At 32.9% G+C, this 26470-nt stretch overlaps 3 protein-coding genes across 4 annotated transcripts in view; 1 reads left to right on the top strand and 2 right to left on the bottom strand.

The window, feature by feature from the left end:
- The window catches only part of LOC117109274 (sterol 26-hydroxylase, mitochondrial-like), a gene marked incomplete in the record, with an annotated part of 13328 nt that extends 12807 nt beyond the window's left edge, over nucleotides 1-521 (bottom strand). The window contains 1 exon segment of the mRNA XM_033251547.1: nucleotides 370-521.
- Nucleotides 522-3334: 2813 nt separating this feature from the next.
- On the bottom strand, nucleotides 3335-10141 carry LOC117109279 (tudor and KH domain-containing protein-like). The gene is made up of 7 exons (XM_033251552.1): nucleotides 9916-10141; nucleotides 9484-9610; nucleotides 8841-8965; nucleotides 8137-8312; nucleotides 6903-6967; nucleotides 6101-6252; nucleotides 3335-5725 (listed from the first exon to the last, which is right to left on the bottom strand). The coding sequence occupies exons 2-7, from the start codon at nucleotides 9575-9577 to the stop codon at nucleotides 5594-5596; spliced, it is 744 nt and encodes a 247-aa protein (XP_033107443.1). The 5' UTR covers nucleotides 9578-9610; nucleotides 9916-10141; the 3' UTR covers nucleotides 3335-5593.
- Nucleotides 10142-10221: 80 nt separating this feature from the next.
- LOC117109248 (cyclic AMP-dependent transcription factor ATF-2-like) lies at nucleotides 10222-26464 on the top strand. Of its 2 annotated transcripts, none has more exons than XM_033251509.1 (10): nucleotides 10222-10323; nucleotides 14285-14338; nucleotides 18302-18401; nucleotides 18934-19049; nucleotides 19414-19664; nucleotides 21486-21672; nucleotides 22016-22101; nucleotides 23018-23186; nucleotides 23975-24089; nucleotides 25175-26464. In XM_033251509.1, the coding sequence occupies exons 2-10, from the start codon at nucleotides 14288-14290 to the stop codon at nucleotides 25285-25287; spliced, it is 1188 nt and encodes a 395-aa protein (XP_033107400.1). In that variant the 5' UTR covers nucleotides 10222-10323; nucleotides 14285-14287; the 3' UTR covers nucleotides 25288-26464. The 2 variants fall into 2 exon arrangements, with proteins under 2 accessions (XP_033107400.1, XP_033107399.1); XM_033251508.1 differs by having other exon boundaries at nucleotides 25169-26464.
- Nucleotides 26465-26470: the final 6 nt, after the last annotated feature.

Below are 26470 nucleotides of genomic sequence, written 5' to 3'. Positions count from 1 at the left end.
ATATATATATATATATATAATCATATGCATGCATAGGCCTACATACATATATCTCTGTTATAATTTACATGCCATGCATCGTACTAATTGCTCTTTTAGTTGTTTCATTATAATCGGGTTTGAATTCCCAACAAAGCCTCAATGGCCCAGCCCAGTAGTAGACAGCAGAAGTAGGTCCTGGTTTCCAATATATAAAATAAACATTTAAAATCAGGGCCAGCCCCCTACTAGGCCTAGGGCCTTTCATCTTTTTTAGCTGCTCTAACCTACAGTAGGCCTTGTCTAGTCTACTCTACTAATTACATACAGGCCTAAGACTAAGTCTTCTAAGCTAGGCCCTCTAGCTGGGCTAATAAACTTCAGTCTTGCCTGTTACTTGGGTTCCTCTCCTTAGTACTAGACTTCTAGAAGCTGAGCACAGTACATGTAATGACAACAAACAATGGCTGTTCAGTGTTGGTATAAGGCAGCGGAATAGACTTCGTTTTGTTTACAGTTCCGCTTTATCGACTTCACGTTTGACCTTCATGTTTAAGTGTTTTAGATAAGATTTGCCCCCCCCCCCCCCCTACAAGCTCATCTGGCGGGAAAAGAAAACTGCTTGGGATTTTTGATGACATCTTAAGATTTTGAAATTTTTTTTATTAGTTTATCACCCTATCAAAGAATAAAAATCTCGCCCCATTCTACCGATGTTCACAAGCAAATCAATGGTTAGGGACAGATATATAAGTCATTAGAATGAAATCAAATTTATATTTCAAAAATATGTTTTTGTTGTACCAGTAAACATATTTTCAAGAATCCTAAGTGACAAAGATGGAAAAAGGACTGTTTGAAATAAAAATATGTTGATTGAAAAAAATCATTCTTTGATGGGGTGATAAACTAATTTTTTCATGGGGCCTTAGTGTTCAGATGCTTTTCTCGTTCTGTTGTTTGTCACCGCCACTCTCAATTACTAATTGTGTGCCTATTCATTAGGGTTTATCTTGGATAATTTCTTACAGTTTTTATTTGATCTGTTCTGTATTTCTCATTTATAAACGATGAAGAAAACGATGAAGAAGGACACAAGTGTGTCAGAAATACTCGTAATTTTCTCTAATGTCATCATGTGCTACCGTTTCCATTTTCGTTTGTGTTTTTTCAGTACAGCATTACCGGGCCTATTCTACTTCTAATACACTATTTCGATAGGCTTTTCCTTTCAGAGGTCAAAACAAATTTTTTACAGTCGTGAAAAATAGTCTTTTTAAGAAAATTTTCCAGGAAAAATTAATGTGATACGACCCTCCGTTATGGAATTATGAATTTTTAAATAACATGTGGTCAAGAATTTAGCCTCAAAATCTTATTTTCGTTGGTTCGCACGACTAAATTGTTTGTCATCACTTCTAGATGTCTACCAATTCGTGGAAAAGGCATAATAAAATAAAAAATATTGTCGTTTGTGAGCAATACATTTTAATTTTCTATAGGTAAGCAGTAAGTATATGAATAATTTTAATGCACTAGTTAGTTGATAACTTCATTCTAATTTGTTTTGGGTCTTTTTTCTGCATTTTTATAAGCGGTTAGACATGGCCATTACCTGTACTACAAAACAAAATTGCATCAATTTGCATGCCAAGTGTAATTATTACGCTTATTTAGCTAGTTGATACGCAGTGTGGGTAAGGAAAGTTTTGTTTTTCTGAGCATGTGCAGATTGTGCTTATCTGGTCATTAGCATAACAATCACGCATATATGGCTAATTCAAGCATGGAGGAATAAAATATTCTATTTATTACTCCATGATTCAAGTTAGACGACTTAAACCAGCCAGCTTCCCAGCTAGCAAGCGACGTTGACCCGACGTTGGTTGAAGGTCGAAAAATTACGTTGGCACAACGTACTTACACAAAGGTTGGCGCGACGGCCGTTTTTCCATCGGCCCAACGTGGATTCAGCTGGTTGGAAAGACGTCGGCCGATGTTCACAAGTAAATCAATGGTTAGGGACACATATATAAAAAGTCATAAGAATGGTCCGGAGTCAAATTTCAAAAGTATGTTTTTGTTGTACCAGTAAACATATTTTCAAGAAATCCTGAGCTTTTCAAGTGATAAAAGATGGAAAAGGACTGTTTGAAATAAAAATATGTTGATTGAAAAAAATCATTCTTTGATGGGGTGATAAACTAATTTTTCCATGGGGCCTTAGCGTGTTCAGATGCTTTTCTCGCTCTGTTGTTTGTCACCACCACTCTCAATTACTAATTGTGTGCCTATTCATTAGGGTTTATCTTGGTTAATTTCTTACAGTTTTTATTTGATCTGTTCTGTATTTCTCATTTATAAACGATGAAGAAAACGATGAAGAAGGACACAAGTGTGTCAGAAATACTCGTAAATCTCTAATGTCATCATGTGCTATCGTTTCCATTTTCGTTTGTGTTTATTCAGTACAACATTACCGGGCCTATTCTATTTCTAATACACTATTTCGATATGCTTTTTCTTTCAGAGGTCAAAACTAATTTTTTACAGTCGTGAAAAATAGTCTTTTTAAGAAAATTTCCCAGGAAAAATTAATGTGATACGACCCTCCGTTATGGAATTAATGAATTTTTAAATAACATGTGGTCAAGAATTTAGCCTAAAAGTTTATCTTATTTTCGTTGGTTCGCACCACTAACTAAGTTGTTTATCATCACTTCTAGATGTCTACCAATTCGCGGAAAAGGCATAATAAAATAAAAAATATTGTCGTTTGTGAGCAATACATTTTAATTTTCTATAGGTAAGCAGTAAGTATATGAATAATTTTCATGCACTAGTTAGTTAATAACTTCATTCTAATTTGTTTTGGGTCTTTTTTCTGCATTTTTATAAGCGGTTAGACATGGCCTAGGCCCGGGCCTATAGCTTATGTGATGTTCATTACCTGTATTACAAAACAAAATTGCATCAATTTGCATGCCAAGTGAAATTATTACGCTTATTTAGCTAGTTGATACGCAGTGTGGTTAAGGAAAGTTTTGTTTTTCTGAGCATGTGCAGATTGTGCTTATCTGGTCATTAGCATAACAATACCGCATATATGGCTAATTCAAGCATGGAGGAATAAAATATTCTATTTATTACTCCATGATTCAAATTAGACGACTTAAACCAGCCAGCTTCCTATCCTGGTAACAGTTATAAGTCCTTGGTTCTGCTTTCTCAGTTTTCCTAGACTTGTGCGAGACCAGATGGCTTATCGCACTCAATATACGTTATGGAAAATAGTGTCGATGTTAAGAATGGTATTTGACGAGCCACTGCCCAATCAAAACATTGCTATCACAGATATTTTAAAACATGTCAATTTAATATGTATACAAATTTTCCTTAATACGCAAAGAAAACCTTAACATCAAGCAGAACAAATAATGTTTTACCCATCCTCACGTTATGCCTACCAATGACGTAAATACACATGCATCCTCAATGATTATATGTTTGAGTGGTAAAGTTTTAAAACACAGTGATAAAAATGTTATAAAAAGTATTTCATAAAGCTTGACTTTCACCAATGTACAAGGTATTGTATGATCCAGATTTCTAGAACATTTAAACTTGCCTACGTCGAATATTTTAAAAGTCGATCTTATTTTAAATGACAAATTTTTGTTTTCCATTATTTAACGATCTGTAAGTCGAACAATATTTCAATGCCATTTTGAATTCGACTTAGATGTGTAGTCTTGAGTCAAATACTCCATAAAAAGTATTTTGCTTGATGAATTTGCAAGTAGGCCTACCTGTATAAAAAAAAGGAAGACTTAATACATTATGTGCAACCTCAACGATGCTATGGTTTTGGTAGTAAAAGTATTACAAAGTGATACAAACGTTATTTTAAAATAATTAATAAAATGCAAGTCTGTCAGATCCTTATTTTGAGAAAATGGGGAGTGGCTGTGGATTGGAAATAAGAGAACGTGGAATGTTACATTGATGCGTAGTCAAGTTGATTCAGCATTTTTCTGACCAGATTATATAGTGGCAGACTTAAGATGGGGCCCCACCCATAAATATGTCTAGACTTTTATCTCAAAAGATAAAACAAACTAAATTTCTTTATCTGAAAGCAACATCCCAATATGTATAAGTAATACTTTTCTGGAAGTCTGGAATGCAAATGATAAAATTCCGACTCTGCCTTAAATGTTCATGTGTAATTAGTCACTTTCCGAATATTGCTATTATAACACTACAGTATCCAACCACACATCCACCACTGAATCCAATACAACAATACTGCCAAAGTTGGCTAGGCCCTGGTTTCATTGGTTACACCATGATTTAACACTACATCTGAAATAAATCCATACTCAGACTCAACAATCCACTAAACTTTACCGAGGCCCATGGGCAATGAGTTTCATCAGATACATGCCACCAAGTAAAATAGCATGCCTGACCATGCTCAGAGAAAACTACAAAACAAACCATATGCCATGGAGGCAGGCCCAGGGTTTACTGGTTAAACACCATAGTTATACACACTGACTGTGGCAAGAATTCTACAGACTGAGACACCTTCCCTCCTCAAGGTTTGATATTTAAAGACAAAACATTATTGTCAATAACCATTTTTACACAGCCGTTGCTATCAGGTAAGTAACACCGATGATCTCCAGTCGAGCGTCTACATGATAAAAATATCGGTTGTACCAGGAAGTCATATGATTAAAACTGACCTGAAAATCACGCACACTGCTGCGTTTTTTCAAACCATTTGTCAAAAAATGAATGAAAACATAATTTTTAACTACTATTGCTGTATTTCTAAACATTTCTGGAAATAATAATTGTATTCACGCTGTCAATCAACAGTGAATTCTGTGATGACACACACGGGTCAATCAACAGCTAATTTGCATAAAGATCATGATGATGATGTCTGTTAACGCCGCTGCAATAAGTAGGTAACTCTATAGATTATTGCAGTTACTGATCCGTTATTCAGAGTTACTGACACCAATTACACGGTCACTTAACACCTATGTATATCATCAGATAAACGCAATCATCACAATGATCTGCCGTGTAAATGTGGCTATTACATTCATGAATTGAGCAATGTTGTTTAGGATCAGAATATTTTAATAATATTCCGAACTTCGCCAAACTTAAGCCAACTAAAATTGGAAAAAAATTAATAAAATTCAAGGAACAGCAAAATTTCTTAATAATAAGGCCTAAAAAAAATTTGTTTGCTGTCACACTGTAAAAATTTGAATACAGGGGCGGATGGAAAAAAAGTTTTTTTTTTCGTAAAATCATAGAAACATAGTGAAAACTGTGAGATTGTCATTTTTTCATGGAAAAACGATCATATTTTTGTTTAAAAAAAAAAAATTAAAACAATAAAAATTTCCATATAACACGGATCAGTCCCAAAATCGAGGAAAAAGTGGTTTTCATTTGATCTTTCAAACTTAAAAAAAAAAACTTTTTTGGAAATAAAAAAAACCTGCCTCTAATTTTGTAGGGATTTTTGGGGCTGTGGATGACGGCAAAAGTTTTTTTTTAGGCATAATGTAGAACATTAGAGGTAAGCTTATTCCGGTGCTTCTTGTATCATCTTGGCAGTATCGTCCACGCATGGGAATAATGTGTGTTCCTCTGTTACTGGTTTTACTTCTTTTATTGCAACACCAGTTTCTATCATCTTGGAAGCGATTAAAACATCCTGTAAAATATTTAAAATAAAATAGAATGAAAAGCATGGTTAAATATTGTGCATTAAAGGGACAGTCCACTTCATAGCATTTATGCCTTAAGTGGTAATACAAATAAGATAACATTTTATAGCAATTTGAAATTACAAATTGAAGTTTAACATTAAAAATACATAATAAAATATGAATATATAATCTCATATATAATAAAAAAAAAACAACAGAGGTAAAGTGGAGGAAAAAAATACAAGAGACAAGGACACCTTAAAACAGATTAAAAAAAAACAGTAAAAGTAAAAAAGATAAAACATATAAGAACAAGGTTCTGTATAGCAATTGGTACTTAAAACAAACAGGTAACAAAATTACAAATACTATCAACTCACCTCTTCTTTATTGGTATCAACCAATTCTAAACATGGCAAGGTACCATTTTCTGTAGATTTGTATGACATGACCTTTGCCATCAGAGGCTTCCACTGAGCACAATAGGTGAGTTCCTCAAAAGTATTAATTGCAGTTTCGGACCATAATCCATCTTGCATAGAAATAAAAAATATCAAATGTAATTTGGGAAAAACCCTGAAATGCTGATAGTTAAAGGATGGTAAAGACTAAACATATGATTGAAAAAGAAACCATGCAGAATTAAATTACATACAAATTTCTCAAAATGTTTTTTGGTGAATGTGATCACAACTTCAAGGGTTGTGATCATTGTGTTGTGGGTCTGTTACCATAAACTGATTACAGTACTTTTAAGAGGAAAATTTGGAGGTGGTATTGGTGGGAGGGAGATGGGTAAACTGATGTTAGCATCCTCTCTCCTAGAATGTTACCAGCAAGCTTGTACTTTTTTATAATATTGATATAATAGCCAAATATGTTGGCCTAAAACGTTTTAAAGACCTATGAACAGTTACCAACCACATCTGTATCATGTGGAACCATATCCATGGGGGGTTGAGGTAGTATTAAAATCTAAAATTGTTGGTAGGCATGACCTACCCTTACAGAAAAATCTGTATCCACCCCTATTTTTCTCTCTCTTTAAACACCTGAATTGACCAGCCACTTGAAATACCTTTCCTAAGTAATCCCCTCCTCTACCCCCATTTCCAATTTCAATACCCCTAGATACACCACTGTATAAGTATTTATAAAATAGACAACAATAAAGGTGCCTACCAATTGGTTGGACTCCTGCTAAACAACATTCCGTAGCTTGATGCGGTAAACCTAGAAAATCGCTTCTAAATATTGGAAAGGAAAAAAAAATTAATTAATTACAAAAATTGCCATATTATAGTATAAATCTTCAATTAGAACATACAAATACAGCATGTTTAAATTGTTATTATAATCACGTTATTATTATTATTAATATTGTTATTACCTTTACCAACAAAGTTGGCAGGAGGTTTAATGTTTTCGCCTGGTTTATTATTTAGCTATTTATTTGTCTGTCGGTATATTTGTTGTCAACAGCCTACAGCCCATATTGTTAACAGAAATTCAAACTTGGCCACAATGTTCCTTTACCTAAGATCTAGAGCTGATTAAATTTTGAAGGGTCAAGGTCAAAGGTCACAATCAACAAAAAACTATTTTTAAAAATTTATTTGTCTACAGCCAATATTTTTTATCACAAACTTGTCAAACTTGGTCACAATGTTCCATGACCAAAGATTGAAGAGTAAGGGTTAAAGGTCAAGGTCGCAATCAACAAGAAACAATTTTTTGAAACAGTTTTTATCAGAAATTTGTCAAACTTGGCCACAATGTACCAAAGATCTGGAAGTGACTAAATTTTGAAGGGTCAGGGTCAAAGGTCAAGGACACAATGATCGAAAACCTTGTATAACTGTTTGTCATATAGACGTGCGTGTGCTAATACAGGCTTGCCGTTAAAGTGTCAACAAACATATGACCATTTCAAAGTGATATATATGAAAACGGTTTGGTGTAGTGGTTAGAAGAGTGTTTTTCACACTACCAGCCCAGGTTCAAAAATCCAATTTTTTTTTATGGGGACAATATGCAGGGGAAATTTATACTTAGGAGAATTATGATGTGGGCGGAGGTATACACTCTAAGAGTGCCATCTAGTATATTTGTAATTTATTATTACTATCAGTACTGTAACATGACCTGGCTGCAATACTACAGCTTTTGGTTCAAGGTATGTAAATATTAATAGGTGTAATTTTATATTGCTTGCAGCATTTGAAATTGTATAGGGCTATTTTGTGAAAACCAGATATAACTACCTATATTGCAACTTTTCATTTTTTATATTTCACCATGAACAATTTTACAAACTGTAGCAAATTAGTGTCAATCAAAATGATGAGATCAGAATTTTTGTATTTTAACAAGCACTGAAAACAAAGGGCTGAACATTAACTATGTCCCTACACACCTTAGTGCTTTCAATTCCTTGTGATGTACACTCCCATTGTCTCCGTAATCAACATAATAAATATCTACAAGACCATCGTCCAGGAAGCCAACAACTTTCGCTCGATACCAATTATCATCATGTTGGAACGGCGCGGCCACAATGTCACCTGGGTTTATAGCATTTAGCCGATCAGACTTAAGATGAAAACGAAAAATCTTTTATTAAGTAATAGCAATTTTTCGAAGTTTATACAATTACTGTATACATGTTTCTGTTACATGTTTTATGTCTGAAACTTACAAATCAAATGTTAATATGTTGGACAAGCATGTACATACACACATAAATTAGTTGATTGCCAATCCTTGATATTGTGGTCTAAAAGCACAATTTTGGGCCAATCTAAAATGATACAATTTATCTCCCCTGGACTCACTAGTGATTCTATTCCGGAACAGACATGGGGTTAATTAGAGTGAAAATGTAATTAATTACAGTGAAAATGTAATTAATTAGAGTGAAAATGTAATTAATTACAGTGAAAATGTAATTAATTACAGTGAAAATGTAATTAATTACAGTGAAAATGTAATTAATTACAGTGAAAATGTAATTAATTACAGTGAAAATGTAATTAATTACAGTTATCTGTCAATCAAAGATGTTAATTCTGTTTGGAATGCCAAAAAAAGAATGAGGAATTACACTATTGTAATTTGTACCTGTCTGATGTTTGCCCCATCTCTACCAATAATAAATGAAGCACATCTGTCCGGAACTTTTATTTCTACAACTGTCTGCTGCCCCGATGCAACACTCTTTGATGTGTTTTCTGGAAAATCATCTTCTGTAATAAAAAATAAATCAATTATATTTCTGTATATAATATTAACACCTAGAGGGCACTCGGAGAGAGCATACCTCCGCCCACATCATAATTCTCCTTAGTATAAATTTCCCCTGCATATTGTCCCCATAAAAAAAAATAATGAAAAAGAAAAAAAACCCAAAAAACAAGTACTGTAGACTCCTTGGGATTTGAACCCAGGGCTGGTAGTGTGGAAAACACTCTTCTTACCACTACAACTGTTTTCACATCACTTTGAAATTAATGGTCATGTGAGCCCGCATAAGCACACACACACCTTTATACGGCAAAAATGGTCTAAAAATGAAGTGAAGCTCCAACGTATTTAAGTAAGAATTTGAAGGATTATACTGGCACCCCACTGGACTGGGTTATCCCCACCCCCCACCCACACCTCCCGGCAGGAAGCTTAACAGATTGTCAGGGGGAAAATAATATTCCATGTAATTTCTACAATGAGTGTTTGTAAAGTCTGTCAACACATTTGATATTCTTACCTTCATCTTGTTTCTTAAACAGCAAATAAAGAAAGAATGCCGACAACGGCACTGTCACTACCAACGCTGCAATTTGTCGATTAGTTAACCCCATACTATGCAGTACTTGTTTAGCTCATTCCCTTTTCTATTAAAAGGTAATAATATTAACAACCATAAATAATGATAATGATATTAATAACAATCACAACAATAACAATTAATAGTTATATAATAATACAATAATATAAATAATACACAGTGTAAATATAATTCTCCTGAAGAAGATTGAAGCAACTCAATTGAAACATTGACCTCAATTATACTCAAATATAATAGACCATTAGGCCTGGCCTAGAGGGTTTAAGCTAACTAAGGCCCTACCTAAGCCTCTCTAGTGACCAGGGCCAGGCCTGTCAACATCATCAAGTTACAATACAACAAATCACTAACCTATCACCACCACCGGATGTCATTGGATATGTGGACAGACCGCAAGCTAGCTACGTAGCTTTTCTCAGCTTGTAAAATAAGGTTTAGTCTAGGCAGACTTCATGCAGAGAACAGGAGGATTGGTGTCGTGTTTAAATTTTGAACAATAAATCAAACAAAACTCAGCTAATATCGGACGAGAGAAAAATATCTGCCTGCAACAGCGAAACTGCATGCTTCAATACATTTTTCCACGCCTTTCAAACATGTGGTGGCGCTCAGAGCAGATTGCTTGTAACATGAACTTTAACCCCTGACGTCAATGAAAAAATCCCTTCCCATTTCCTGATAACGTCATATGGCTTGAAATACCAGTGTTCGTCATCTCTTAGCACTGTGAATGGTTGTTCGTTTTTACACCAGATTTGGGTAAGAATATTTTCGCATAATGATGTGACTACCACAACATCTTGCTTGACAAAATGTGTAGAATATGTTGTTACTGCTTTCATACCGAAAACACATTATATTTAGGCCTAGTATTAAGAAATCTCTAAATATGTAATTGTTTTTGTCATACATACCGTGAGGTACAGTTTGAACAACATGATGGCGTCCATTGATTGGTATCCGTTCTAAGTTGAGTAGCCTACCTAGCGAGTTTACCACACTGCAACGTAGGGAAGGCCTACATATTGAAGAGAACCGCAGCATACTACTACTACTACTATACCCTAGTACTAGTATTATTTTAGGATGGATCTGACTTTGTGTAGTAGGCTTAGGCCTACTAAATTTCGAGAAACTTTAAAAAAAGGGTCAAACTTTGGTCTTATTTATGTATAATACTGAATGAATACATACTGAATATTCTGTATAATGTTGAATGAGAATTGTTGTGTGTCATTTTTCTATCAATTAAAATATAAAAATATTTAAGGGAAATTAGTTTGAAAGGACTTGGCTAAGGTAACAATTCTACTTTTATGTTAACCTTACAGTTTGGTGTACAATAGTACAAACTTTTCTTTTTTTTTGAAATAGCCTATTAATGTATAACAAATCCTTCTTATTTTCACAACATAAATAACATTATGATGTTGTGTTAACATCATTTTCTAACAATCTGCAAACATAATAAAGACAAAGTTTAGTGTTTACTGGGGGAAAACCTGTATACAGTAGGATTGCATTTAACAAGTGCCTAATTTAATTAGGCACCCAGTGCGAGTACTGTATGTACAATAGACAGCCATTAAAAAGCTCTAAAATAGTTGTTTAAAATACATAATAATAGTAATAATATAGTAATAATAGTAATAATATAGTAATAATAATAATGTTAATATTTAATGATATTAATATTTATTAATATTTTATTTATAATACTTGTTATAAGACAACCCCTGATCTTGTGAAAATTTTTGGAAGATTTGAAAACCCCGGTTTCACCGTCATATTTCCTATTTTTCTGCTCATGGTCTTTATACTGAATCTAGGTGGCTAAAAACGGAGGTAAATGTAGCGCTAATCTTCCAAATTTTACCATTCTATGGTGCATTTAAATTGCTTTCATTCAGATCATACTAATAGTTTGTATCTTCATTTCATAGGCCTACTAAAATGTGTGTGTTATGGACGATCATGATAAATATCATGATAATTTTACTAATTAATCCAAAAGTAGTATAGTTTTTAACTTTTTTAAAGTTAAACCTATACTGCTTATTACTTAAATTAATCAATTAATAATAAATTAAATAAATAAAATTAAAATATAATTTAATTTTATTTTATTATTTTTTTATTATGTAATTATTTTATTTTTATTGTTTCATGTACCGTAAGTTAATTTTAAATTAAATTAAATTTAATCAAATTAATTAGTAAAATTATCATTTTTAATGGTTCATTGTGAAAGATTTTCAAAATATGTGAAGTAAAGTACAAATATTGTGTACAGCATGACATCTGAGTAATATACTGTACATGCCTTGAATAATTATTCTAAAAACAAACGAATTACACAAGTAAATAAAAATGAATATAAACTAACATTACTGTAAGTATGAAGTGATGTAGACTAGAAAAATGATAAAAAATAGGGAAACTAGCAATACCATACAACTCCTAATAATTCCGTAACCCTGGGTTACTATGTTTTGATTGTTTTTAGGGTGGTTTACTATTAAAGTAGTAGGCTACTATTACTAAGCTTAATGTATGCACTTGAAAAAATAGTAAATCCCGCCCCCAGGTTTTCGCGTCAGCAATTCATAGAAATAATTAACTACCCGTACAGTACAAGTAAAAACTTTTTTGCAAAAACATCTGCATGCATTTACTTTTTTTATTTATCAAAGAGTAAATTCAAGAAAGGATCATGAAAGGTGCAATCAGATGAAGAATGCCTAGTTTTAGAAATAAATTGTGTTAATTAAAGCGACAAAGCGCCTGATTTACAAACTTCTACTGGTATACAAATCTAAAATTGATCACTCAAACTTTTTTAATCTCTTAAGTATTATTTATTCCAGGGGCGGCACCAGGAATTCCCCAACGAAGGGTTCAAGCTCCCCGACGAGGGTGGTCCAAGCTCCCCGACGAGGGGTCCAAGCTCCCCGACAATGGGTCCACACCCCCCGCCCCCGTCGAAGAAGCCTAGTAACTCAGACTGTGTGCAGGGAATGTATCCTCAACGAAAGAATTGGGCCTAGAAAATCTGCCCGCCCATTTCGGAAAATTTGTTTTGAACTAATCTGAATATAATACAATGTATATCATGCATAATTTAAGTTCTGTGCACCTTTTTCCTAGCCATTTTCCATGCAAATTTGAGCTAGTGTTTGAGGTATCATCATCCACATTCCACGACAAATTTTAGTAAAGTAGTAGGGCCTAGGCCTATGTACTATTGTACATATCTAGCCAAGCCTAGGCCGCCTTTCCCTTGAATAGTTCCATGGATCAATCATTAACAATACTGTACTTTATTTAAAATAGTGTTGTTTGTTTGTCTAATGTTTTAAATAATTTATTATAGTTTGTATGACTAAACTAAGGGCCTAGGTCGTGCCAGGCAGTAGAGCACAGTAGTACTGTATTCTGTATTCTCTACATACAGTAACTGCACTACGCTAGGCTATGCCTAGGTAAGACAAGCTGGTAACAAACCTATTTAATGCCACTTCTAAAGATCACTACTTCCAAGACTTCCTAATATCCAAGCCAGCAAACAGATCTTTTGGAAAGATTCATTCTTCAAAAATGCAATCGACTTATATTATTATTAGTATTATTAAATGTTTTCCACCATAGTCCCAATTTTTCAATTTTTCTCTCGCCACGCAAAGAATTTTCTCATCAGTTGGCTGTGTCGTTACCAGCTTGTTACGGTTGAGTGAATCAGCTGACCCAGGCCCGTATCCAAGGGGGGTTTTTATGGTTCGAGAGAACCCCCTTTTCTAGCAAATCCCACTTTTTTTTGGCGAACCCCCCTCTTCAAATTTCCCAAATAAGTCCTCCAACCCAACTAATGCACTGCAGACCCACCCAAAGACCTTTTCAAACATATCTGCTTTTATAGCATTATTTAGACCCATAAAGCACAAAAATCCCCTTGCATTGGGGGTTTCGCTGACCGTGGACCTCATGCCCAGAAAACCACCCCTTGAAAGAAGCTGGCTACGGGCCTGTGACCTCCTGTCTAGCACAAAATTCACAAAATAAAAACTGGGGCAAACTGTTATTTTATACATAATTGAGACATTTCGTAAGTGAAAACCCATATGAATTATAAGAACAGTCAAATTTACGTTGGAATACAGTATCTAAAGTTTGACACAATTTTTTATGGGGTTTCGAATGCAAGCCTTTGAAAGTCGGTCCATTTTAGGAAATTACCTATCTTTTAACACTAGCTCAAAATCCTGTAGCACCAGTTTTTTTTTTGGGACTCAGTTCATGAGCCTTGTTTTCGAATACCACGCTCCGAAATTAAGTGATATCACCATCACATTGTGGTAGCTCATCCCCCTATTTTATATTAAATATAAATTGTTTCATCCCCGCACCCCTCCTTTAATTTTCATGGTTTATTTAATTTATATGTGGAGTTTATTTTGGTTGTGAGAAAGAAATCTTGCACTGATTAACAGGGTTTGAGCCTTGGGATCTACCACCAAGCTATTTAATTCCACTACGGATGTTTTTTTTAATGCTTTCATAACTTTTAATTTAGTGTTAGTGCCAGTGGGAAACATATAGCTTATAAACTATGTAAACAATAACTGATTTTGGCATATAATATTAATATATTATTGATATGTTCTAGTTAATATTGTTTCTTGTTTTTCATTAATTACATTTTACATTTTATCCTTTTTTACAGATCATGGGAGATTCTGGCAAACCGTTTGCTTGTGGCCTCAATGGATGCCCTATGGTAGATATAAAATATTCTTCATTTTACCCCTCTATATTGGATACCAAATGCTGATTTCACCCCAAGGTGGGGGGGGGGGTCCTTCCCAAGTCTCCCTAAAGTTGTGGAAGTCAAAATCGAAATATTCTCCAGCACTCCTGCAAGCAAGCAATAATCTCCGAAAAATAACAATCTTCTGCAAATTCATGATATTTGCATGTTTTCACCAATTTATTATCAGTTGTCTCATGGAAAACTGAGTGCTGATGGGTATCGCCATGTGCAATGCAGCAAAATAAAGTTAGATGTGTTATAAGAATAGAGCAGCTTACTCAGTCGGCTGTTCCCTGAACCGTGGATATCTCTAGATCTCCGGTTCAATTCCCATCGCGGCCTCTCCTTGTTTTTCAGCTGGAGGGCTGAAATACAAGTTACAATACTGCACCGTTTTTCGGATGAGATGTTTCCATTGGTCCTGTGTGCATGTACAGTATGGCCCATTTGCACGATAAAGAACGCAGTACATTCTCTCTTGGAGTGACTTCTTACAACTTGGGACCTCATATCTGATGATGTCTACAGTAGGCCTATTTACAGTATGTAGAAAAAAATTTAATTACATAAATACAGTCAATATTTTTTTTATGATTGTAAGCTTATCAGTATTTTCATTAATACTACTTGTATTCAAACTATAGATTTTAAGTATTTATGCCTGTGATTTACTTTTATTGTATTTTTATTACTTTTTATTTATATAGATGTATTGTCTCATGCCTAAAATACCGAAAAAAAAATCATAGAAATATTTTTTGAAGTGTACTTACCCATTTTGAAGTAACATAAAAGTTATCAACATAGAAATTAGTGTATTTAAAAAATGTCTACCAATCAGTTTACAGCAAAACATGAATGAAACACTTCCAGTCACTGGAAGCATTTTATTATTTTTATTATAAATTTGTTTAGGTTTAAAAATCAGGGTACACATATTTTAAATTCAATAATTTTTATCCACAAGTTAATAAATTGTATGCTATTGCAATATGAGCAAGTTTATTTCAAAATTATTTTTTATGATTTTTTGACATTAGCAAGGGACAATATATCTTTAAGCACAAAATTTCAAAATACATTCTTTGTTGTCTATTTATTGCACAACTTTGTGTAAAGTTTTTCTGTTGTCTATGGTTTAGTTGTAAAGTAAAAAAATAAAATAAACACATAATAATTATAATTAACAGTGAGCTTACATTCAGTCTTAATAATTAATTAGGTAGTATCTTAGGTTTTTTTCCCAAAAAAAATCATATTCAATTATCTTCTTGTTGGAATATGGGATGTTTGTACATGAGTAAACTAAAAGGGAATTTCCCAAACATGTAATATGTAAACACTCTACTTTTACTAAAGTAATTGTACTTTCAATAAAAATGCTGACAGCAAAACATACACAGTATTGTCTTGGCTTATATTGTTTGAACTAGACAAATAACCTGTTGGTTTTTATAGTAAACAAAATAGTTATATGGGAAATAAAATCCTGGTTGACATAAACAGTAGTAGAAATGGAAGTTTTCAAATAAAACAAACAAAGATTATATATTTTGCTTTTTTTAAAAATATATAATGAAAAATGTAAATTAGAGTGAAGCTTGGATGTTTGCCTTCCAATTCCAGGGTCCTGGGTTCAAATCCTGTCACTTTGGGTTTTTTTTTTTCATAACTTTCTACTCCCTGTTATCTAACATCTGTTGAAATTGTGTCTTGAAGAGACCCTCTTTCAAAACAATTCATATATACAAATCTTAACTTTATACAGTAATTAAAATAATTATAAAATAGAAGATTTTAAAATATTCAATAGTTAAAAAATAAGAACAATGGACATTTAAAAACAGTTTTACTTCTGAAATATTACAAATAATAAACAGTAAACAGCACTTTATAGACTGACACATTTTATTGATACACAAGCCTTTGGCCACACAAAGTGGTCTTCATCAGTTGATTGTACAAATAGGATACAATTTTAATGAACACATTGCCCTCAAAAACATGTTTTCACCAAATTAAATGTAACTTTAATATATCAAAAGGTAGGCGAAAAATGAAAAAAATTAAACTAAAAAAAATGCAGTGAACTACTAATTTTGATATAAAAAAGGATGCCATAAAGTTTATATAATAATAATAATAATAGTAATAATAATAATATTAATATTAATAGTAATAATAATAATAGTTATAATAATAATATTAATAATAGGAATAATAATAATAATAATTATAAAAATAATATTAACTGGTAAGTAGTCTTACAGTAGGCAAATTGGTGTTTTTTTTTTTGTTTTTTTGTTTTTTGTTTTTTTTTAATTGTTAGGCAAATTGGTGTTTTTTTTTTTTTTTGTTTTTTTTGTTTTGTTTTTTTTTTTAATTGTATCATATTCGTGAAAAGTAAAACAGCTATCAAAGTAGAGGTATTTATAATTGCAGGGTGACTTATTATTTTTTTTTTTTATTTGGAAGAAGGGAGTGATTTGGGTATGGTTTAAATCCATGATCACATGTTAATTAACTCATTTGTAAAATAGATCCTTGTTGTAAGTGTTTTCAGTCAGAAGGCTAGTAAATAATAATAAGCAGAAGGTATGACTCAAATGTCTTGTTATCCTTGTACTAACAACATATAAAACAACAAAAACATTGATAATGGGTTAGGGGATATTGGGACATCCTAAAATTTTCTGTTTGGGGGTGCATTTTACTTAACATGTCAACTTCAGATGTTTATAATTTTTAGAAAATGTAATGATACTATAAATTAATGGATGGATCTGCCCATGTATTACTACAATTAAAATACTTTTAATAGAGCACTCTATTAAAGATTACAACTTATTTCCCTTTTGTGAAAACCCAAATTTGTGATTTCCTCATCACATTAATTCAAAAACTATAATATGTAACATGTAAATAATGCTTTCAAAACCAATTCCTTAAATGGATGGGTGCACATACTATATGCCTAATTGTTTTTTTCACCATTTCCCTTTTTATTTATATCTTTTTCTCATTATCCCATCCAACCACAATCTATTGTTAGTTTCAAACTGAGGTTTGAGATCTTCTTACTACTCAAGTTCTAAAAATAGAAACAACAACAGGAACTAAGTTTGAATTAAAATAGAGCGAAGTTGGCTGTTTCTGTATTTACTATACCAGAAACATGCAGCCGACTGAGGTATTAATCAGCTGGATATTATCTTTCAGTATTTAACTACCTGTACTGTTGAGAAGATAATTAGTGATACTCTTTTCTCTGGAAGTTAATATAATTTCCATACACATACAGGATTCCTTTAGACTTCTTTCATATTTAGACAAATTATTATGTCCTTAAATTAAAATTTCTTTGACAATTTTGCCAAAAAAAACCATAATATTTGTCAAATCTAACTTTAGCAATACATATTTTCTAAAATTTGATTTATTGATTTTGTATATAAATATTTTTTTATTGATAAAGCTTTGGATTATCAAAAGATTAACAATTCTAGTGTGTGACTGACCCCGTGTTAATGCCCTTGGGTAGGGCACTTTATCCACGTTGTCCCTCACCTGCGAGGATAAGTTGGATGGTAGCACCTAATACCTTTTCACTGTAGATTTTAAAACTGATTTGCTATCAGCTGCTCCCTACGGGATTCCCCAAGAGAACTCAGTGTGTATTTCATAGGCATATTGATGTGATTACTTTCATAGTATTTAAAGCACATTTAGACCTACATGTACAGTAATATTTGCTATAGAAAACTATATTATATTGGTTATTGTTCATAACTAATAGTGTTTATATTATGTTTATAGATATTTATTTTGATTTTAAAATTACTAATGATAGTAAAGCTAAAATAATAATTATTTAAAATTGTTAGAATTGTTTAGAATTTTGAACTTAATTTTATTTTTTGTTATTGACAGACATTTAGTAACCAAGATCATTTGGAAGTCCACCAGAAGAAGCATGATATGAAACTAGTAATTGGCGGCGGCTTAAAATCCCTCGACACACCAATCATCGGTAGGTAATAATCCAGGTGGCGCTATTGTAAATTGTCTTAATGCTTGAATAAGTAACAAGGGCTAACTACAGATTGCGAAAGTGTGTATGAGAATATTTTTTCACAGAGGTCCAGTTTCAGTTTTACATTTACAAGAGTGTATAGACTGGTACAGGCATATTGCCATAGAAGTTTCCCTTGTATAAGCTCACACCCATGAACACGAAATTGGGCCGATTTTTTTTTTTCTTTTTTTCGTGGGGAGTGGGTGGTGGTGGGAAACTTATATTTGGTGAAATGCCCTCTTCAATCAAAAGTCAATATTTCAGTGCTGCAAGTCTAATTCAAAGCCAGTATTTATAAAAGTCAGCTAAGCTACATATTCTAATTATACCCTGGACTTTTGCCCAAGGAAAGGCTGGTACTTAAAATTTGGTGTAAATTTAAGGGGGTTGGCGCGGGTGGGCTTACACCCGATGAACTGCAGTATTAGCAACTATGTCAAGTTTGTACTGGTCAATTCTAAACAAATTTTCCTTGTTCATTTTTTAGCTGATCAAACTCCGACACCCACGCGCTTCTTGAAAAATTGTGAAGAAGTTGGTTTATTCAATGATCTTGAAAATCCATTTGATAACGAGTTTTCTCATGCCATTGACAAAGAAAAGGTACATTTAATTTGTTGTTGTTATTATTACCTATGTCCAAAATCTGTTAGGAAGATTTCGCAAAAACTGATGAATGGATCATTATGAAATTTAGTGGAACAGTACATAATATTTGAAGAAAGTGATGATTAATTTTTTTACCCTGAGCATATTTAAAAATAAAATAATGGAATGGCCCATCATACACAGCATGCATATTGTTCAATATTCAGGCACGGGGGCCAAAAATAATGTGTGGAGTGAATGCTCTAGTTATTATTTTTATTGTTATTATTTAATATTGTTATCCTACTCATCATCATCATACTGTGTAATTCTATTATGCTGTGTTACATTAAAACGGTTGTTTAAATATTTTTACTAGTCACAAAAAGAAGTGACACCGGCAACTAGTAATCAGACAACTAAAGCCAGAAAGCCTTCCCTATCCACCAGTACTTCTGTCGAGTCCGCCACACCAGTTCTCATTGCACCAACAGTTAGCAGGGACACTGCGAAAACGGTACCAGTTTTGAAGAGTCCACAGGTGGTTGTGATGAGTCCAACCGTATCTATTGCGCCGGCTATAACAAGCTCAACCAGTGTTGTTACTCAGATCTTTCCTCAAGGAGGAGGGTATGTCTTCGCATTTTTATTAAATCTTCAAAAAACTTCATCTGGTTTTTATTGTGATAACTTAGTAAATCATTTTGATAAAACCAATTTGGGGTTTGCCGTGCCAAATCCAGCATCAGTAGCCAAAATAAAAAAATTAACTTTTTATTATTTTCATATTCTCCACATCATAAGCTTTAAAATGATAGGTAAATTAATTGAAACTGATTTATTATTGCCAAAGTTAAGAGTAAAAGTATTACATCTTCCCTGTAGTAATGCATACAATACTGCCACAATCTTACGCTGATTACTCAGGTTAACATTACGCTGGTTTTGGGTTGACAAGCCTCATTTATTTGATGTATTTGCTACGTTTTGATTTTCTCCAGTAAATCTTCATCAGGTACTAAAGCAGATGGGTTTGTTGGACGTTGTGCTACACATTACCTGGCAACGCCACACAAGCACCAGCTTTAGTGCCTGATGAAGATTTAAATAGAAATGTAGGAAGTATGTATATGAAAAGAATTTACTAATCTATATTTATTAAGTTTAATACACACATGGGCAAAGTGTGCCCTTGGTTTATATGTGACCCATTGGCAATTTTTTTTTTTTTTGCAGTTCTTAAAAGTAATTTAAAAGCCCTGTTGATGCGGGCCGCCTCCTATCTTTCAAAAACCCACCATTATAACCCTCCACTGATCAACAGTAAAAGTACTTATCAAAAAGTAATTTATAATAATTGAAAACATTTGTGTTCAAAATTTGTAATGATTTAAGGCAAATCGGAAAAGTCAAATTTGCATGTGGTCCTCGATGTTCATTCAAAAACTATCTTTGTCCTTCTGACCTTTTATTTAACAATTAATTAATCTAATGTAATAATAAAAATATTCATTCAGCCAATCAATCCATAAATCTATACAAATATATACAGTAGATACTAAATATTGCCTGTAAGACTTAAAGTTGGTATGGAAAAAATGTCTTCTGGAAAATTAAATCTTGTTTGAAAATATCTGAACAGTTCAATCAAAACATATTTAACACATCTATTCAAGTTTGAAAGAAATTAGTATGGCTACACCCCTGGGCATTCACAAGAAGAACCCCAACCCTCCCCAATTGGATTGTATGTACTTGATTGCAGCTTAGCACACTCCTGCGTAAACATCCTGAATCCACCCACACATACTGCACTTGGCTATGTGTATGTAGTAGTTTATTAAGTGTTTTGATTTGTACATGAATAAGGTTGATAACCATCAGCTAAGAATAGATTCAGGAAGTTGAAAGATGAAACACTTGTCATTTTTTTTTTTTACTTTCATACCGTATGTACTACTATTGAGTGGGAGGTAATTGTTTCTATTTCAGCAATTTATGATATCAAAGTACATTTTTGCTGTGTCATGATTATTAAATTTTAAGAGACCTCATGGAGTTATTACGCAGTATGGCACATGATCTATTTTCGTTGATTAGGTAGATTAGCCAATTAAAAGACAGATAAAATTAGACTCAACAATACCTACATAATATTTGATTTATTTACCTAATTTTATTTACCCTTACCTAAACCAGCTAGATTTTAGGAAGATAAGTGGTATTTGATGATAAATACAATTTGAATTGAATTATGAAAAATCCTGATAATAAATAAGAATTAAAAAGTAACACATGTGTATATGTTTGTCTTGTGTAAGGGATTGTCCCCTATGTGTAGAACCTGTCTCTTATACACATCTAATAGCTAGCTAATAAAATATAATTTGAATAAATAAGTAAAATATTCTCTCTAAATTGTATTGTCCTTATTTTTATTTACTTTTTTAGTACTGGTTTAATTGCTGGTCCAATTCTTTTACGGCTACCGAATGGACAGACAGTTCCAGTGGCCATTCCTCCACCCCCTTCTGTTGCTGATGGTACAGCAAATGTGCCCAATGCTATCCCTGTGGGCGGGGGTGATCAGCCTAACATCTTGCCGAGTAATGCTTTAGACCCCAATGGGGTAAAGCAGGTATGTATTGAGTACAGTAAACCTTGAGATGAGTTAATATAATGTGAAATTTTGGTTTTAGTTTAAACTAATTTGCAAACAAATTGATGGTGGTGGTGATGATGATATTGTTATGATGGTGACAATGACGATGATGGTGACTGGCAACAATGGGGTTGGCATTGATGATAAGGACAACACTACTGATGATGTAGGTGCTAATGTTAAAATTTTAGTAAAATGTTACTGCTTTATCATAATTGAAAACGAATCTGCCTAAAGTTAGGTTCTTTATATACTCATGAAGCTATTAAACTATATAATCATATATTTTGTATAACATGTCTTTGTTTTCTATTTCTAGCGATTGAAAGCTGCTCTTACGTTACAGAATCCCCAGATTGTAGACTCAGCAAAAGCCTTGCAGCTAAGCCCAACATCACCATATGAGTAAGTAGCATGACTTCCCTCTCACCTTTCTCCTCCAACCACTCCTTCTCTGCCTTTTACACCTCTTCTGGCCTCCTGTTCCTCCTTCTCTGCTTCATACTCTGCCTACGAGCTATTCTGCTCCTTCTCTAACTTTCACACCTCATCATCTGTCTCTTGTTTCTCTTTTCCTCATTTTTCTCTGCTATCCCTCATTTTTCTCTGCCATTTCGTCTTACTCAATCTTTGCTATTTAAACCTTCTCTGCTTTCTAATCCTAGTTCTATGCATCGTACTTCGCCTCTTTCTCCTGATTCTTCATCTTTTACACCTCCTACTCTGACCTTCTAATCCTCCTGACATATCTTAAATGCCTCTTCCTCCTGCTGATACACCTCCTCCTAGCTTTCTGCTCCTCTTCTGCCTCTTTCTCTGCTCCTCTCGTCTGCCCCTTTGTATTTCGCACCCACTTCTGCCTATACTTCTTGATTCTCCATCTCTGCATCTTTAATCTGCCGTTCCCTCATGCTCCATATCTGCTACTTCCACTACCTTCTTCGCCGTCCTCTACTTCTCTGATTCTTTCTCTTCCTCCACCTTCCTAGGATGCATCTCATCCTCATACCTATACCTAGCCTTTCATTCATGCAACACACACACACAAAAAAAGAAACATTAGATAGTATTCAACTCCTCATACACTTGTATTTGTATCAGTCTGATAAATTAAACATTTATTACTTAATATTGTTTCCTAAGACCCTTTAAGAGCAACTTAGACAGCATTGTACAATGTAGACGCGATAAGACACAAAGAGACCCTTAGGGGTATAGTAATTCAGGTAAAGTCAAGTTTGATGGATGCCGGCGCTATACAAATATCCACTATTATTATCATTTAGTATTATTTTGAATGAGAATTGTTTTTATTTTGTAGACCAAGTAGAAAAAGAAAGAGTATGGATGATGATGGAGATGAAAGGAGGCAGAAATTTTTAGAGAGGAATCGAGCTGCAGCAAGTAGGTGTCGGAATAAAAGGAAACATTATATTCAAAATCTTGAAAAGCGAGCTGAAGACTTTCAAACTACTAATACCTCCCTCCAGGTAAAACAAGTTTTTAATTAAAATCAAATCACTTTCTTTTTGGGATATTTTTTGGTCTCAGTTCAGACATAAGTAAACTGTGGTAGACTGACACGTTCTTTTACAAGAATATTATTATTGGGTTATATTTTTTGTCTTTTCTGCAGTGTTATTTTGCAATAGACCAAATTAGTCACCAAAGATGACATCGCAATTTTGCAAACATGTTCAAGTTTTCCATCTGCTTATTTCACTCCATTCCAATTCTAATGGGTCAAAAGGCTGATGTTTATTAAAGAAAGATTTACCAAGGCATTTTGATAAGTTATTTTATTAAAATGTACAAATAGGTTTGAGGAGTTTAAAAACTGTTGAAATTTACTCAAGCGGAGGCTTACTATTGTGTGAAAAAACTGCCACCTAGCGGTTTGTTTTGATGTTGCACCTACTATAACAGCTTTGGTTTGGTGACTAATTCAGTCTATTAGTGATTTCTTACATTCTTCTATGCCCCACCCTGTGTATATTGTTGGAACGCACCCAAAAAATGACAGCCTAAAAATATGTAAACTTTTTGTGGAACATGTGCAAATATTCATGGCCCTTTTCTGATTGATCATTTGCATAATTTTATTGAAATGCTGTAGAGCTCCAATAAAAATAGGATTGTAAATTTTACTATCACTTTCATTAATGATTCAGATATACAGATAGAGGAAATGTAGATTACAGTACAACATAAGGTGAATTACAGTTTCTTTAGTTTCTGGGCAGATTACCTTTATTCCCCTTTTCTTTGAACAAAATAGAATGAAGTCACTGTGCTAAGAAATGAAATTGCCCAGCTAAAGCAACTCTTATTGGCACATAAGGATTGTCCAATCACAGAGCGCCAAAGAAAGACACAGACCCAATTATTAAGAGGTAATAAAATCTATTTTGTATTTTATTTTTAAGCTGAAATTATTGTACTGTATTTACAAAAATAATAAACTACAACTTGATGGAAATACATACGTCAATTCCTGAATATTAAAAAAAAAAATTAAAGATAAACATAACAATAATATTTCTAGATATTTTTATTATTTATTTATTTAAAAAAATATATATTATCATTTAAAACATTTACTAAAAATTGTTGCATAGGGCTGTTTATTTCTTATTTATTTCTTAAAGTTTTCTTTTGAAAAACCCTACAATCAATGTAAAGGCTTATAAACTAAACAATTGAGTTAAATATTTGATAGTGATATTATTATTCAATATTATCGTGAAGATGAATATCTTTAGATGCTTGCCTTCCAACCTAGGTTGGGTAAAATTTTTGTCAGTATTGTAGGAATGTTTTTCTCACTACCAGAACTTAAAGGCCTGTTTACACTGTGACGATAAAGATGAATGATAACTAAAAAGCAATTGTTGATATAGAAAATTTTAAAATTTTCACAATAAGACGATTCGATAACAATTTATCGTGTATACAATAAAAATAATAATTTCACAAATCAAATGATGTCATAATAATAGGAAAACAATGAAATCGTTTTTACTACTAATGATTTTATGGTTTTCCCATGATTATGACATCATTTGGTTTTACTTGTGAAAATTATTTTTTTATTGTATACACGATAAATCATTATTGAATCGTGCTAGTGTGAAATATTCTTATTTTTTAATATTTTCTATATGAACAATTGCTTTTTATCGTTGATCGTTCTCGTCATAGTGTAAACAGGCCCTAAGCCTCGTCATATTAAGATTTACTTTGAAAGGCATCATGTGTATATGTTTGTCTTGTGTAAGGGATTGTCCCCTATGTGTAGAACAGTGATATATTCTCTAATAGCCAATCCTCAGTGATTCTCATCTTGTGAGCCTAAAGAAATTTTTTAAAAATCATTTCTATTTACAGTATTATATTATTATTATTATTATTATTATTATTATTATTATTATTATTATTATTATTATTATTGTTATTATTATTATTATCTTAGGTACAGGTATGCAAGAACTATCAAGCGAGAGTTCACAAGGTGTCCACAGAAACTCGAGTACAACACCAGCAGAGGCTGCTTCCGCCCTTGCCCAGTTGGCTCAGACCACAACATCCTGATAAGTAACATACATGCCTGTCTTACCTTCTTATTATGTGCATGACTGGACTTAGTTCAACAATGGACTATATAGCTTGATGAAAAATTTCCGAAATTTAATCCTAGTCCATGAACATATAATTTACAGTATTTTATTAAGAATTTAACACACGCATGTTTGGTTGGCTTAATTTGTATATAATTACTGGTTAATATTTAATTAAATAAATAAAAGATGAGCAAAGAAAATTTTCAGAGAGAAAAATATAGGCTTGTTGGAGTTTTAACAAGAGACAATATAAGAAAGCATCAGTAGGAAAATGTAACATACGATTAAGAAAAGATGTATGAAGATTAGTAAAACGTCTAATGATAAATGTAATAGTGCCTATTGAAACAAATTATATATTTTCTCTAAGATGCTAAATCTTCATAATACTTGGCACAGGATAATGTTTCCCATTCTGGTTAATTTATTTGTTTTTTTAGATTAAACTTTGCATTTATGATGCATTGTCTTTAATTTTGTATGGAAACTCTGTATTCCTGAGTTTATTCAAGAAGATCAGAGAAGTTACATTGTTATTGTAATCATATATAAAGATATAAATACAAGTGTGTCAAATTACTGACTGTAATTAGTAAATATTGATGTATTTTCATTGTGAAATTCATAGAAAATTTCATTAATAGATAGCTAATAATTTTTTATAATTATTGTGGTAGATATTAACAGGTTATTAGCATTTTTTTTGTTATAGCTAAAGCTTGTGTGGAACTTGCCTTTAAACCAATCCCTGGGTCCAGGGTTCAAGTCTTGTAGACTAGCAGGATTTCACACAAATAAGACCTCTCTCCCTAAAGGCCAACTCAGACAGCGTTGTACCATGGAGGTATTATTGAGAAGGAGATCACTCAAAAAAGCTATGCGCACGCAGTGCTATGCAAATGTACCAAGATCAAAGCTGCCGCAGCTCGTGAAGAACGTTTACGCGATGCCTTTGAAGTCCCATGTGTTCCCTGCCATCAAATTTTCAGCAGGCATAGTTTACCAAAAAATTCAACATGGCGAAATGGAGAGCACCTTCTTTTCTCGATGCGCACTACATACGGTCAATCACAATGGCTGCGCAATCATTTCCATTTTGACGCTGATACATTTATCTCTCATAAAATATCAAACATATTAATATTTTCCACCAA

Source organism: Anneissia japonica, unplaced genomic scaffold (assembly GCF_011630105.1).
Source record: "Anneissia japonica isolate Jap-2015-1 unplaced genomic scaffold, ASM1163010v1 scaffold288033_len957474_cov176, whole genome shotgun sequence".
Lineage (NCBI taxonomy): Eukaryota > Metazoa > Echinodermata > Crinoidea > Comatulida > Comatulidae > Anneissia > Anneissia japonica.
Note: the sequence above shows the minus strand (reverse complement) of the source record. Positions and strands in the feature narration are given on the sequence as shown.